This window comes from Myotis davidii, unplaced genomic scaffold, assembly GCF_000327345.1.
Source record: "Myotis davidii unplaced genomic scaffold, ASM32734v1 scaffold3045, whole genome shotgun sequence".
Taxonomy (NCBI): domain Eukaryota; kingdom Metazoa; phylum Chordata; class Mammalia; order Chiroptera; family Vespertilionidae; genus Myotis; species Myotis davidii.
This window is the reverse complement of record NW_006295629.1, coordinates 6,026-20,453: the sequence shown is the minus strand read 5'-3', so window position 1 is coordinate 20,453 and position 14,428 is coordinate 6,026. Positions and strand designations below refer to the sequence as shown.

Here is a 14,428-nt window from a genome sequence, read left to right as displayed (position 1 = left end):
GTGATAAAGACACATATGTAATATCTTAATCAATAAAAAAATATATATTAAAAAAAGAATACACTAGAAGGAATAAAATAAAAAATAGGTTGGCCATGGCCTGTGTTGCTCAGTGATTAGGGAATTGGACTGTGCACCAAAGGGTTGAGGGTATGATTCCCAGTTCAGGGCACTACCTGGGTTATGTGTTTGCTTCCCATTTCCAGTCAGGGAGAGTGCAGGAGGCAGCCAATCAATTGTCTCTCTCACATCGATGTTTCTCTCTCACTCTCTCTCCTTCCCTCCCTCCCTTCCACTCCTTCTAAAAAGCAATGGAAAACGTATCCTCAGGTGAGGATTAACAACAACAACAATAAAAGAGTAGGTTGAATGAAGCAAAGAATTGAATCAGTGATTTGGAAGATAATGTAGAAAAAAAACAAGCAATCACAGCATCTAAAAGAAAATGAATTTAAAAGAATGTGCATTGAGAGAACCAAGATGGCGGCGTAAGGTACAGACCTGTGTGTGCTGTCTCCCACAACAACATCAAGACTACCAACTATAAAAGAAACAGCTGTCATTCAGAACCATGGGAAAGCTGGCCCAGGGGAAGCTCTACAACTGGAAGGAAAGAAAGAAGAGCATTGAGACTGAGTAGGTTGTGCAGAGGCTCTAAGAACGGAGGTATGGAATCGCGCACCAGGTGGCTGCAACTGGATGCTCGTTTTTTTTCAACCGGAAGGAGAGACGGACTATCAAATCTACTGAGCGTGGTTAGGGTGGGATACTAAGCTCCCAGACCCCTATGGGGAGAAGTCGGATGGCCTTGAAATGACCTGTAGAGCGAGAGTGGCTGTCTCGTGGAACTGCTCGCTGGCACTCAGGCGCAAGTTGCTGAGTTGCGGAGAGGCAAGTAGAAGCAGTGACACCATTGCCCTTGGCCCCACCCTGGTGTTTCCCGAGGACCCCGCCCTACTAAAATTACATCCTCAACCAAGCTGTGCTAGTGACACAAAGAGAACCACCAACGCTTTTGCAGCCCAGCCCAGCAGAATGCAGATTTCAACTCCTCGCATACATAAGGGACACAATAAAGAAGCAGAATCAGGTTCAGAGGAAGCTGGAGCTGGACATGGCTGGGCTGGCGACGTGGAACCGCTGTACCAGCATATGCACAGGCAGGCCCACCAGATCCAGTATCACATGGGATGCTGAGTGACAGCAGACAGGCAGTCTGTGCACTTGGTAGAAAACGAAATCCAAACTCGAAATGGCCCCGGTGAGGTTGAATCGGATACAGAGGCAGAGCAGCATTGAGCAGAATGTCAAACTACAGTGGGAACCTTGGGGAGGGTTGGGGAGGGTAGGAGATCAGCCGAAAGACTTATGTGCATTCATATGAGAATAACTAATGGACACAAGACCCTGGGGGGTAGGGGAAGAAATGTCAAGGGGGAGAAAAAAAGAGACATTTGTAATACTCTTTGTAATACTTTAAGAAATAATAATAATAAAAAAAGACAGAGTCCTTGCCCTCAAAATAAATAAATAAATAAATAAATAAATAAATAAATAAATAAATGTGCATTTTCTTTTAGCTGCTCTGATTGCTTGTTTTTTTAAGGGAACTTTGGGACAATGTGAACCATAACAACATCTGAATCATAGTAGTATCAAAAAGTGAGCAAGGAAGGAATAGAGAAACCGGTTGAAGAAATAATGTCAGAAAACTGCTGAAGGAAAAACAAGATGAACCCAAAGAGGCCCATGCCAAGACACATCATAATTAAAATGGCAAAGGTTACAAAGAGAGAATCTTAAAAGCAGCAAGAGAGGCACAGTTAGTTACTTACAAGAGAGTCCAAAAGGCTGACAGCTGATTTCTCAAGAGAAATACTTCAGCCAGAAAGAACTGGATGAAGTCATGAAAAACAAGGACGTGAAACCAAGACCACTCTATTCAGCAATCCTATCATTTAAAATTGAAGGAAAAATTAAAGAACTTTCCAGACCAAAACAAAACAAAACAAAAAACAACAACAACAAAAAGGCTAAAGGAGCTCATTATCACCAAATCAGTATTGAACAGTATTGCAAATAATGTTAAAGGAACTGCTTCAAGAAGAAGAAGAAATATAGAGAGAGGAACATGATGATGATGACTCCAAAACATATAAAACTGCATTTTCAAAATCACAGAGTTGACATATATGCTGAAATGAAAATTCTAGATTTTTGTAACTACAAAACTGTGGATTAGTTCCTCAAAATTGAACCTCCCCCACCTCCTTTTTTGGTGATTGGGGTGGTTCTTGTATTGCTTATGCCCCATAACTCTCCATCAACTGGGACACACCTCTTTAACTTTTAAAATACACCATGATATCATGAAGAAAACTGACCTGATGTCTCCACACGGCAGTAGTGATAGGGGTTAATGCACACCTCTTTCTGCTTGGAGCCAAATGGGAACTCACAGCATTCCAGGGGCTTCAGCTCATGGTGAGATTGCAGATCAGGCCAACGCCACACTCGGCAATAAATAACGTGAGGCAAACCCTTGCGGTGGGACACCTGCAGCCGCCCGTCCAAGGATCGAGGAATCGTAACACATTTGCTGGGCTGCCCTGGACAGCTGAGAGCCCTCTCCAGCTCATCCATGGCTCCTTTCTTCTTCTTTAGCTTCTTCACTAAAGAGTCTACTGCCTTCTCTGCCCACTTTTCCTCTTCATCTCCTTGCTTCCAGCCTAGCAGTCTCTTCACTGCTGGACTGGTGAAGGAGAAGAGAGAGCTGATGGGGGTGCTGGAGTGCATAAGAGGTTGACTGCAGGTGTCCGGTGCAAATAGGAACTGGACAGAGCCCTTCAGTGCCTGCAGGGCTTAAGGGAAGTAAGCAGCAAGTAACTCTCTGGGGATGTCATAGATCTTCCTTTTCTTCTGGTAGTCATTGTGACAAATGCAGGTTGGGAAGCATGTTGACATTTTCCTGAGCCCTAGAATGGACTGGCAAACTCTGAAAAATAAGATAAGACTTCAGTTAACTTAATAATAATTTTCAGAAAAGGTTAAAGTTCAACATAAGGGAGAAATTTTCCAAATGTTTTAGACTTGAAAACTCAGTCACCTTAACTCTCTCCTCTCCTTTATTCCCTACTAGAGGCCTGTGACACGAAATTTGCACATGGGTAGGGTCCCTAGGCCTGGCCGGCAATCAGGGCCGATCAGGGCCTTCCAGCTGCTGGCCAGGGTCTTCCTTCCCCAGAGCCTGTGCCGGGTGGCAGCAGTAGGTGCAAGAAGCAGCTCTGGCACCAGCAATGGGTGTGAGTGGGGCCATTGCCGACAGTGGGTGTGAACAGCGGCTTTGGCACTGGCAGTGGGTGTGAGTGGTAGCTCCAGCACCGGCAGCAGGTGCGAGCACCCATCAGGACCTCGGCGCATGGGAGCAAAGAATTTTCAGTAACCACTAGAGGCTCGCCCTGATGACAGCGACTGGCGCCCCATCTTGGTCTGGCGCCCCCGCTCACCTGCTCCACCATCCTGCCAAGGTTGATGCCCACCATGTTCTGCGCTCTGCCACCTGTTGCCGATGCATGCCATTTCCGCACACGTCCCCTGGTAGTCATAGCAACCAGTTGTTCGGTTGTTCCGTTGTTTGGTTGTTCCACCATTCTATTTGCATATTAGGGTTTTATATATATATAGATATTCAAGTTTTGGTATTTCTGCATTCAAAATTTCTATGAAAAATTGATTTTGTGGCAATGTACATTTTATTAACTCTTTTTTTCCATTTAGTATTCTATTTATTATTTTTTTCTTTATTAAGGTATTACATATGTGTCCTTATCCCTCTATTGCCCCCCCCTTGCTCATGCCCTCAGCCCCCTAGTGTCTGTGTCCATTGCTTATGCTTATATGCATGCATAGAAGTCCTTTGGTTGATCTCTCCCCCTCCCCTGCATCATTCCCTGCTTTCCCTCTGAGTTTGACGGTCTGATAGATGCTTCTCTGTCTCTGGATCTGTTTTTGCAAATTTTGAAAATTTCTCTTCATTTACACCAATATCTGAGGCATAGCCCACCTCACTACTCACCTATATTACTGAGACAAGTTATAAAGTAGCTTTTCTCTTCTAATTCCAGCCATTTTTTCCCAAATACAATTTTTAATCCTCACTGAGGATATGTTTATTAATTTTTAGAGAGAGGAAGGGAGAGGGAAACACACACGCACACACCAATGTGAGAAAGAAAAAAACATGGAGCGGCTGCCTCCCGTATGTGCCCGGACCAGGGATTGAACCTGACCTGGAATATAACTCGCAATCTTTTGTTGTACAGGACAATGCTCCAACAACTGAGCCACCCAGCCAGGGCTAAATACAATTTTAATAGGTCATTTGCCTGCTTAAGAAATTACAGTTGCTTTTTGGTTTCCAAAATATAAACTTTTCTGCCTCGGTCTCTAGGGCCTCCAAAATCTTTCCTCAACGTACTCATGCTTCTTCCTTTCTCATTTATAATTTGAACAAGTAATCCACCTCTGTTGTGGAATATATAAGTGAAAAAGGAAACAAGTAGGATCACTAATAATCTCACCACTCATATGTTCTTCCAAACTACTTTATAGGACAGTGGTTCTCAAAGTGTGACCCAAGGATCCCTTGAGTCCCAGAGTCCCTTTCATGGGAGTTACAAGGTCATCTCCTTCTCAACTACATATCTGAGTCATTAGATTTTCTCATGTACTTCAACTCAAACAACATATCACAGACTGTATGCAAAAGTGAGTATGAGAATCCAAGTGTTATCCATCAAATCAGCCATTAAAGAGATTTGCAAAGATAGAAAACAATAACATTCTTCTCACTATTTTTTTCAAAAAACATCATTTTTGGATAAAAAATATGTTGATATTTTTCTTTCATTGACTGGCTTATTTCACTTAGCATAATGCTCTCCAGTTCCATCCATGCGAAAAATACCACATGATCTCACTTATTCATGGATAATTGAGACCATTATAAACTTTTGAACAATAATAGATACAGAGGCAGAGCTGCCTCAAACAGAGTGTCAAACTGCATCGGGAAGGCCGGGGAGCCTTTGTAATAAACAATAAAATTAAAAAAAATAAAAAATAATAAAATATTAACCAATGTAACCTCAATATATGTAATTTAAAAACATAAAATGAAAAGGAAAATCAAAAAAAAATATGTTGATGTTACTATATGATATGATATGAAAATAAAACTCAAAAGATACTATTTAAAATGGGTATGTTGTTGGTTGCTTGCCGGAAGCCGGTCCATCCTTGCTGCTTGACACAGTCGCTGCAGGAAAGAAACATCTGCACAGCACATGTTTCAAGGGACCTGGCGTATATAGCATACTGTTCTTAATATGTTTGCTCCCCTTAGAGCTGTGTGTTTTAACCAAGGTCACCTCTCCGAGAAAGGTTGTTTCCCCAGGTAGGAATTTTTCCCTGAAGTCAGGGAGGGGATGAAACTCCTTAACTAAGTGCCAGGCGGGTAGTTAATCACTACAAACAATCATGCTTAAGCTACATAATCTTTACTCCCTGGAATGGAGATAAGAAACGCCCTAACCTTTGTAATAGAAATTGACAGGATTAAAATCAACTGGTATAAATACCGATGTAACAAGACAATAAACGGCAGAACTTCTCTGGAGATCCAGACCAGAACTTGGCTGGAGATCCTGGCTAGGCTGCTGATTAACTGAACGCTGTCTCCGTGTCATTCCTTCTTCGCTGACTCCGTCCACACCTTTGGGGACCCCTGGACCTGCTGGGGTTGGACCCCGGCAGTTGCTCAGTGACCATGCCTAAGCACTGGACAGTTAGAACCTGTGAATGATCCCTGAGTACTGCTTCTTGGTCAATGTGGCTAAGAAAAGCCTACATCACCTACCAAGCTGTACACAGCAATTAGTCCAGGAGTCAGGTAGCACTCATCCATTCTGGAAGGTCCCATTCCAGAAACATTCACCATGACAGAACATCATTATTTCATTATTTTTTTGTTTTTAAATTTTCAACTTTATCAGTTTTGACCCTCTAATCCATGAGCAGCATAAATATACCTTGGTGTCCCTTCTTTAAGAGTTTACTACCCAAATTTAGAACTTGAACACACTTGCTAATGGAATACTTAATTTCCTTAAAAGAATACTGCTTTCTTGATGACTTTTATAACACATTTTGTCAGCAGTAATTAATACAACAATAAGTGCTATTTAAATGTATAAACAGATCCATCTAGAAGATAGTTGACTTATTATCAATATTAGCATATGTATATATATCATGTCTTATTACTGTACTGATTTCTTAAAGAGAAACCAGGCTTAACATACACACATATAGATGTATATATTTTATTAATTTAAATTGTCCTCACTTAAAAACTAGTCTGTTATACCTATGTGTTACAAATTAGAGGGAATCACAAGCTTATATTGTAAGGTATAAATAACTATCTCATACACGTTCAAAGTTAGTGGCATGCAATTAATTGAATAAACATGGAATGGTATCATGAGTTCATATTCCGGGAAAGAGGTTTTTTAAGCTATGTTCAGAGATAACCTACAAATCTCTGAGAAGACAGTTTCCATTCACCAATCTCCTAGTAAGTATCTTGTTAATGGTAGATATCTTCTGCCCAGAGTGCCAAAGGATGATGGTAGAGATGCATTTTTATAATAGGGGCTGTATTCAAGAGGGCCATGTGGGTTTTCAGGGCCTCTATGGACCTTTGAATTATCTGCTTATTTAGGGTGATTGTGTATATAGATTTTTCTAGGGAGACAGGCATAGGTATTTTTCTTCAAATTCTTTTTTTTCTGTTACTTTTATTTATTTTAAAACTCTCTATTGTTTAAAGTATTACATATGTCTCCTTTTCCCTCTATTGACCTTTCCTCGGCCACTCCCACCCCGCTGCACAAGCCCTCACCCTCCCTAGTGTCTGTGTCCATTGGTTATGCTTATGAGACTCACGCGCTACCTACTGCACTAACGAGGCACCTTGGTTATGCTTAAATGTATGCATATAAACCCTTTAATCTCTGACCACTATCAACATAGAGGTGCATATGTGCTTTCTGATTGGTGTTTCTGATTTCTATTCCTAGAAGTGGGATCACTAGGTCAAATGGGAGTTCCATTTTTAATTTTTTGAGGAAACTCCATACTGTCTTCCACAGTGGCTTCACCAGTCTGCATTCCCACCAGCAGTGTATGAGGGTTCCTTTTTCTCCACATCCTCACCAGCACTTGTTGTTTGTTGATTTGCTGATGATTGCCCTTTTGACAGATGTGAGATTTTACCTCATTGTCGTTTTGATTTAACATCTCTCAAATGATTAGTGACTTTGAGCATGTTTTGATATGCCTCTTGGCCTTCTGTATGTCCACTTTCAAAAAGTGTCTATTTAAGTCCTTTCCCCATTTTTTGAGTGAATTGTTTATCTTCTTTTTGTTAAGATGTATAACTTCCCTATGAATTTGGAAGATTAGACCCTTATCAAATATAAGATTGGAAAAATATTTTCTCCCATGCAGTGAGCTTTCTTGTTGTTTGGTTGATGGTTCCTTTTGCTGTGCAGAAACTTTTTATTTTGATGTAGTCCCACTTGTTTATTTTCTCCTTGGTTTCAACTGTTCTAGGAGCTGTATCAGTAAAAATATTGCTACAACAAATGTCTGATATGTTGCTGCCTATGGATTCTTCTAAGATTTTTATGGTTTCCCACCTTACATTTAAGTCCTTTATCGATTTTGAGTTTATTTTTGTGTATGGTGTAAGTTGGTGGTCTACATTCATTTTTTTTGCATGTACCTGTACAATTTTTGCAATACCATTTTTTGAAGGGACTGTCTTGACTCCATTGTATGCACTTGCCTCCTTTGTCAAATATTAATTGAGCATAATGGCTTGGGTCAATTTCTTTTTTTATTTCAGATGCATTTTCGGAGAGTTTGTTCTAGGTCTGTGAAATATACTCACACTCTCTCCCTCACTACCATCCTGCCAGCTGCCATCTTAACCTCTCGTCAAATTCTTAAAAGAACCTGTTAGATCCAAAGTGTTTTTAAAACCTCGCTGAATTAAAAGAAATAGGAAAAGGGTAAAGTAAAAGAGAGAAGGGGAACAAGCTGAAGAAACTAAAAGGAGTAGCTGAATATTATAACTGACTAAATTGATTGCTAGAGAACTCTAGGAAGATTGCAGAGTATAAAGCACCAGGAATGTCTCTTCCCACCTAGAAAACACAGTATAGCAGTCATGCAGAAAATGAGGAGCAAAAGGTATCAGGTATACATAAAACAAAAAGTAAAATGGCAGAAGTCCCTCTTTATCATTACTTTAAGCATAAATGGATTAAACTCTCCAACCAAAATAGAGATTTGCATAGTAGATTAAAAAACAGGTTATTCAACTACATTTTTCCTATAAGTGACTCACTTTTGATCCAAAGACAGATTGAAAATGAAAGTGTACAAAGAGTTATTCCATGCAAACAGCAACCAAAAGAGAGCAGAAGTTATTATGCTAATATCAGATAAAATAGACTTTAAATAAGAAAGGTTACAAGAAATAAAAACGACATTATGTAGTAATAAAAGCCTCAACACAGAAAGAAGTTATAATGATTATAAACATTTACACACCTAATGGTAGACTAACAAAATATATGAAGCAAAACTGACAGAACTGAAGGTAGAAAGAGACAATGCTAAAATAAGCATTGGAGTTTCAACACCCCATTGTAAATAATGTACAGAACATTCAGACAGAAGATAAGTAAGGAAACAAATATATCAAGCAACACAATAAACAAATTATTCCTAACAAACATGCACAGAACACTCTACCAAACAACAACACATTCTTCTCCAGTGCACATAGAACATTTTCTGGGGTAAACCATAAGCTACACCACAAAAGTAAGTCTCAACAGACTTAAAGTGGCATATTTCATACAAAATATTATCTCTGACCAAAATAGGATGAAGTTAGAAATCAACAACAGAAATAAAACTGGAAAATTCACGAATTTGAGGAAATTAAACATATGATCAGATCAGAAAAGAAATCACAAGGGAAATTAAAAAATCTTAGAGATGAATGAAAAAATACAATATACCAAAACTTAAGTGATGTGGCAAAAACAGTGTTAAGGCAGAAATTTGTAGCTATAAAGACAGGTCATGTTTATATACTAGTACTATGATATTATACAGAATATCACTTTATTCAGCCTCTGTTGCATCACTGCTTTCTTCTTCATCACTATTAGTCCCAGACAAATCAATTTCTTCAACTTTTATTTGATCACTGCTGTCTTCTGAGTCACTGTCTACATATGTGAGATCATCCGCAGGTTTTCAATGGCATTGCTGATTCCACATTTCTTGAAGGACTTCACAATCACTCTCATTTGACACCATACCATGTGTTTAGGACCCAATTGCAGACCTCGGTAATGGTCGTTTTTTTCACTCTTCCTGTCAATGTCAAGTTATCATCTGCTTTTTGCATCTACTCCATTCTTCTCTCATCAGGGCTTTAAATAGCCTGTTGGTTAAAACATCTAGTGGCTGTGGCTGACCTGTAAGTCCACCAGAATAACTGCTAGGTGTGTTTGCAAAATCTGTTTGTCTTTTCTGTTAAATGTGCTCAGAACTGATCACAGACAAGTAGAGCTGGCTTCTTTAAGAGCCCCCAGGTCTTCTGGACCAAACCTTGGCACACCAAACGGCCATAATGTCTTCATTTATTCATCCCTTCTATTGAACTTGCACAATAATGCCGGTGGTATTATTATCTCTTTAGGATATGTTTTCCTCTTAAAAATAAGCATTGGAAGCAGTTTAGTACCATCTGTACAGCATGAAAGCACAGCAGTATAGTGTGTCTTTTCATGGCCACTTGTTTTGATTGCCTCTTTTGATTCCTTTCACATCAACAATTTTGTTGGCAGGCACATCAAAATTGAGAGGCATCTCATCCATGTTTGCAATCTGACTTGGTTCAAAATCATATTTTTTCCTAAGTTGTATGACATAGGAGTAGCATTTTCTGAGCTAACTTTGTTCATGTTCTCATGGCCAATCCTTCTCTTCTCATGAAATTGAAGCACCATTTCACCTTTCCTATAGAATCAACAATGTTCATTTCACTTGCAAACATTCTTGCCTGACATTGAATAAGCTTGGGTGACACACACAAGCCACTCTGGTGCTGCTCCATAATCCAAGTCTTAAGCTTCTGCTCCAAGTTTTCCCATTTTGCTGGTTTCCTCTAAAAGCCTTCTTCTTTTTTGGCATCTTAAGGAGTTGTTCTTCCTGTTTTCTCCACTGTCTGATCATACTTAGTGGGAGGAGGTCCAAATTGTCTCTCTGCAGCTCAATTTCCATGCTTTTTTGCATAGCTGATTACATTCAGTTTGAATTTTGCAGAGTAAGACAATCGCTTACTGGTATTTACCTTTTTATTTTTTGACATCTTTATGGGCTCAGAACGCTCTGGTCCCTGTTGAATCTGTGCACTCTCCACCTTCACCTTCAATTATGGCATCAGCTAACATCAGTAACAATAAGGTTTGTGATTGGAGAAATCCTGTTTGACAAGGTATGGGCAGCTACGCGCCCACAGCTCCCTCAGCTGACTTCCATGTATAAGATGCTCCTCGATTTTCAGTCTAACGATTTTAGAAAAAAATTAGTGTCTTATACATGGAAAAATACAGTACTTCTAGTACCAGATCATTATGACCACAACAGTCCAAAAAGACTGGGGGGATTTGGCCTGGGACATCAGCTACTATACTCATTTCTTCTTCACCTACATTCCTTTCTATGGTGTCCTGGGAGCCATCCTTTTCTTCAACTTCATCAGGTTTTTGGAGAGCCACTGGTTTGTGTGGGTCAAGCAGATGAATCACATCCTCATGAAGAATGACCAAAAGCCCTACCAGGACTGGTTCAGCAACCAACTGGCAGCCACCTATAATGTGGAGTAGTCCTTCAACGACTGGTTCAGCGGGCACCTCAACTTCCAAATCAAGCACCACCTCTTTCCCATTATGCCCTGGCACAACTTCCACAAGGTTGCCCCCCTGGTGAAACCTCTGTGCCAAACACGGCATCCAGTACCAGGTGAAGCCGCTGCTGAGGGCCTTGCAGGATATCATCTGGTCCCTGAAGAAGTCTGGGGAGGTATGGCCTCCAAAAATGATGCTGCGGCCCTCGGGTATCCATGGGGAAGGGGGAACAGGTAGGAATGATAGCCAAAGGGAGAAGTGGGTTTTTGTTCGGAGGAGTGTCCATGAGGCTGGGATATATGTTGGCTCACAAACCCCATTTTTGGTCTTGCTCCTGTTTTCCTCTCCATTTTCCCTTCACTTTGCCCTCAACACCCTCCTTCATGGTGTTGAGGAGGGTCAGTCTCCTGGGAGCAGAGAGAAAAGGGGTTCCAGACCTGCCTCCACTCTCTGCCCCTACACATCTGCTACACCAGAGGTCCACAGATGTGCCTGAACCCCCTGAAGTCTGGCCTTCAGGCCTCACACTCCCTTCATTCTCCCTCAGCTGTAAAGTCTAGGTGAGACATGGGAGGCCAACAGGGGCAGAAGCTGCTGGGGAAGGTGGGTCAGTGGAGTGTTGTTCAGCTTTATTGTCTTAAGATGGCGTTATCTAGAGAAAACCTTACAGATAAAGAGGAATTAATCAGGGGAGCTTTATGTTGCAAAAGATAGAAAGAGGAAGGGGAGACCATAATTATGAAGAGGAGAGAATGAGGGCAGATACAGGTAGGTTTGTTCATCTGATCACAGGAAGATAAGAATCTGAAAGATTCTATCTTGATGAAATTTGAATTAGACTGGGAGGGAGAGTGGTCAGAGCTTTGAGGAACAAAGAAAATATAGGAATAAAAACCAGGGATCTGGGCAGGAAAGTTTCCCAGACCTCTGAGCCCAGAGGGTCAGAGGGAGACTGCACGGCACACAGCTGCGTCTCTTGGGACAGGCACAGCCCCTGACTGTGGAAAAGAGATCCGAGGGACTGTTGGCGCTGGGGAATTTGAGATCTGGGTTCCATAATTACGGAGGACTGAGCCTAAAAGGGACAGCCTGAAGTGCTGACCAGACCATGCAGTGCCAGTAAGAGAGGAGCTCACAGAGACCCAGTCTCCCCCATTTCTGTGGCTGGTGTTTGTTTGTTTTCACTGAACCCTGTTAATAGGACATTTTGGATACAGACACTCACCCGTGCTGAGGAGCGGGAGAAGGTGCAGACGAGCGGAATCTGGGGAGAGGCTGGGGAGAGAAGGGGAGCCAAGAGAAGTGGCAGCAAATTGAGTGCTGTGTCACCCCTGAGCCCAGGACCTGGGCAGCCATTTTCTCCTAAAGTTATAACCCCACCCCTCCCTCCAGCCCCCAGGCAAGGAATACAGCCACACCCAGATTCCACCCTGAATGAGATGAAGGACTAAAATAATATGATTAGTCCCTGGGAGTTAACAGGGTCTGGCCTATAGAGAGGCTTTCAGTCCCAGCAATGACAACAACAACAACAAAAAATCACAGACATTCCAGAAAACTGGTAATTTAATCCAGCCAAAGGAGTGACATTTCAATTTTTCATTTTTATTTTTTTATTATTTTGTTACCTTCTTTTTTTTTGCTTCTTACTTTGTTCTCCTTTTTTTGTTTGTTCCTTTATTTCCTACTTCTTCTAACATTATTTTTTTCAACCACGTTAGCAGCAGACACGTGAGTGGCGGCGCACTCTTGTCCAGGGTGCATCAGCTGCCTCGAGCCTAAAAGCAGCAGCCTCATGTGGCCTGCCCCTGTCCAAGGAGGAGGAGCTGTGTGAGTGGCCCACTTCCCCGTCTGAGGAGGAGCAACCACGCCAGCAGCCTGACCTGTCGGAGGAGCAGCAGCCGCACGAGTAGTCTTCCTATGCCTGAGGAGTGGCAGCCCTGCACAGTGCCCCCATCCAAGGAGCAGCAGCTGCACACACCCTGCACTAGTCTGAGGAGCAGCAGCTGCACAAGCATCTTGCCCTTGTTCAAGCAGCAGCAGCTGCACGAGCACCCTGCCCAATCCGAGGAGCAGCAGTTCTGCGAGCGGCCTGGGCCCATTCGAGGAGCAGCAGCAGCCTACCCTGTTCTGAGGAGCAGTAGCCACACGAGCAGACCACCCACATCCAAAGAGCAGCAGCCCTGCGCAGCACGCACCGGTCCAAGGAGCAGAGCCACAACAGCCTGCACCTGACTGACGAGCAGCAGCCGGGTGAGTGGCACGTCCCCATCTGAGGAGGAGCAGCCACACGCACAGCTCACGCCCGTCCAAAGAACAGCAGCCTCGCAAGCAGCCCACCCCCATCCGAGGAGCAGAAGACCTGCAATCAACCTGTCCAAGTCCTAGGAGCAGTAGCCCCTCAAGCAGCCCACCACATAAGAGGAACAACAGCAGCATGCAGCCAGCTCCCATTCAAGGAACAACAGCCACGTGAGCAGTCCGCCCCAGTTCAAGGCATAGCAGCTGCATGTGTAGCCCGCCTCCATCCAAGGAACAGCAGCCTCCTGATCACCATACCCTCTGTCTGAGGAACAGCAGCTGTGTGTGAAGCCTCCCCCCACCAGCCAGAAAAGCCACCACAGCTGTGAATAGCACCCACCAGAGGAGCTGCTGACAACTGAGGAGCAAAAAGAACTCAGATTAAGGGTCCTAGAATGCATAAACCGGATGGAGGAAAAAATCAACAACTTCTGCAAGAATTAAGAAGAAATGAAAGAAAAAATCAACAACTTATGTAAGAATCAAGAAGAAATGAAGAGTGATATAGCTGCAATAAAAAACACCATGGAAAGTTTCAAATGTAGACTAGGAGAAACAGAGGACCGGATTAGCAAATTAGAAGACAGGGAAGCAAAACACACCCAAACTGAACGGCAATTGGAGAAAAAAATTAAAAGACAGGAGGCGAGCCTAAGGGAGCTATGGAACAACAGGAAACGAAACAACATACGAATAATAGGGGTGCCAGAACAACAGAAAAAGAAACAAGCACTAGAAAACCTATTTGAAGAAATAATATCAGAAAAATTGCCTGAGGTGGGGAAGAATAGAGTCACACAAGCACAGGGAGTACCAAACAAGGTGAACCTGAAAAGACCCACACCAAGACACATCATAATTACCATGGCAAATGTTCAGGACAAAGAGAGAATCTTAAAGGCTGCAAGAGAGAGAAGGAAAGTTACATTCAAGGGATCTCCCATAAGATTATCAAATGATTTCTCAACAGAAACACATCAGGCCAGAAAAGAATGAATGGAAATTTACAAAGTGATGCAAAGCAAAGGACTGAATCCAAGAATACTCTATCCAGCAAGGCTATCATTCAA

General features: G+C 42.3%; 1 protein-coding gene and 1 pseudogene across 1 annotated transcript in view; one reads left to right on the top strand and one right to left on the bottom strand.

The window, feature by feature from the left end:
* The window catches only part of LOC102766670 (mothers against decapentaplegic homolog 9-like), an 11,812-nt gene extending 8,819 nt beyond the window's left edge, over positions 1-2,993 (bottom strand). Inside the window, exon 1 of the mRNA XM_006770362.2 lies at positions 2,385-2,993. Coding sequence (XP_006770425.2) covers positions 2,385-2,796 — 412 coding nt within the window. The 5' untranslated portion in view covers positions 2,797-2,993. The remainder of the gene's footprint in view (positions 1-2,384) is intronic.
* Positions 2,994-10,584: 7,591 nt separating this feature from the next.
* On the top strand, positions 10,585-12,970 carry LOC102766377 (annotated as a pseudogene).
* Positions 12,971-14,428: the final 1,458 nt, after the last annotated feature.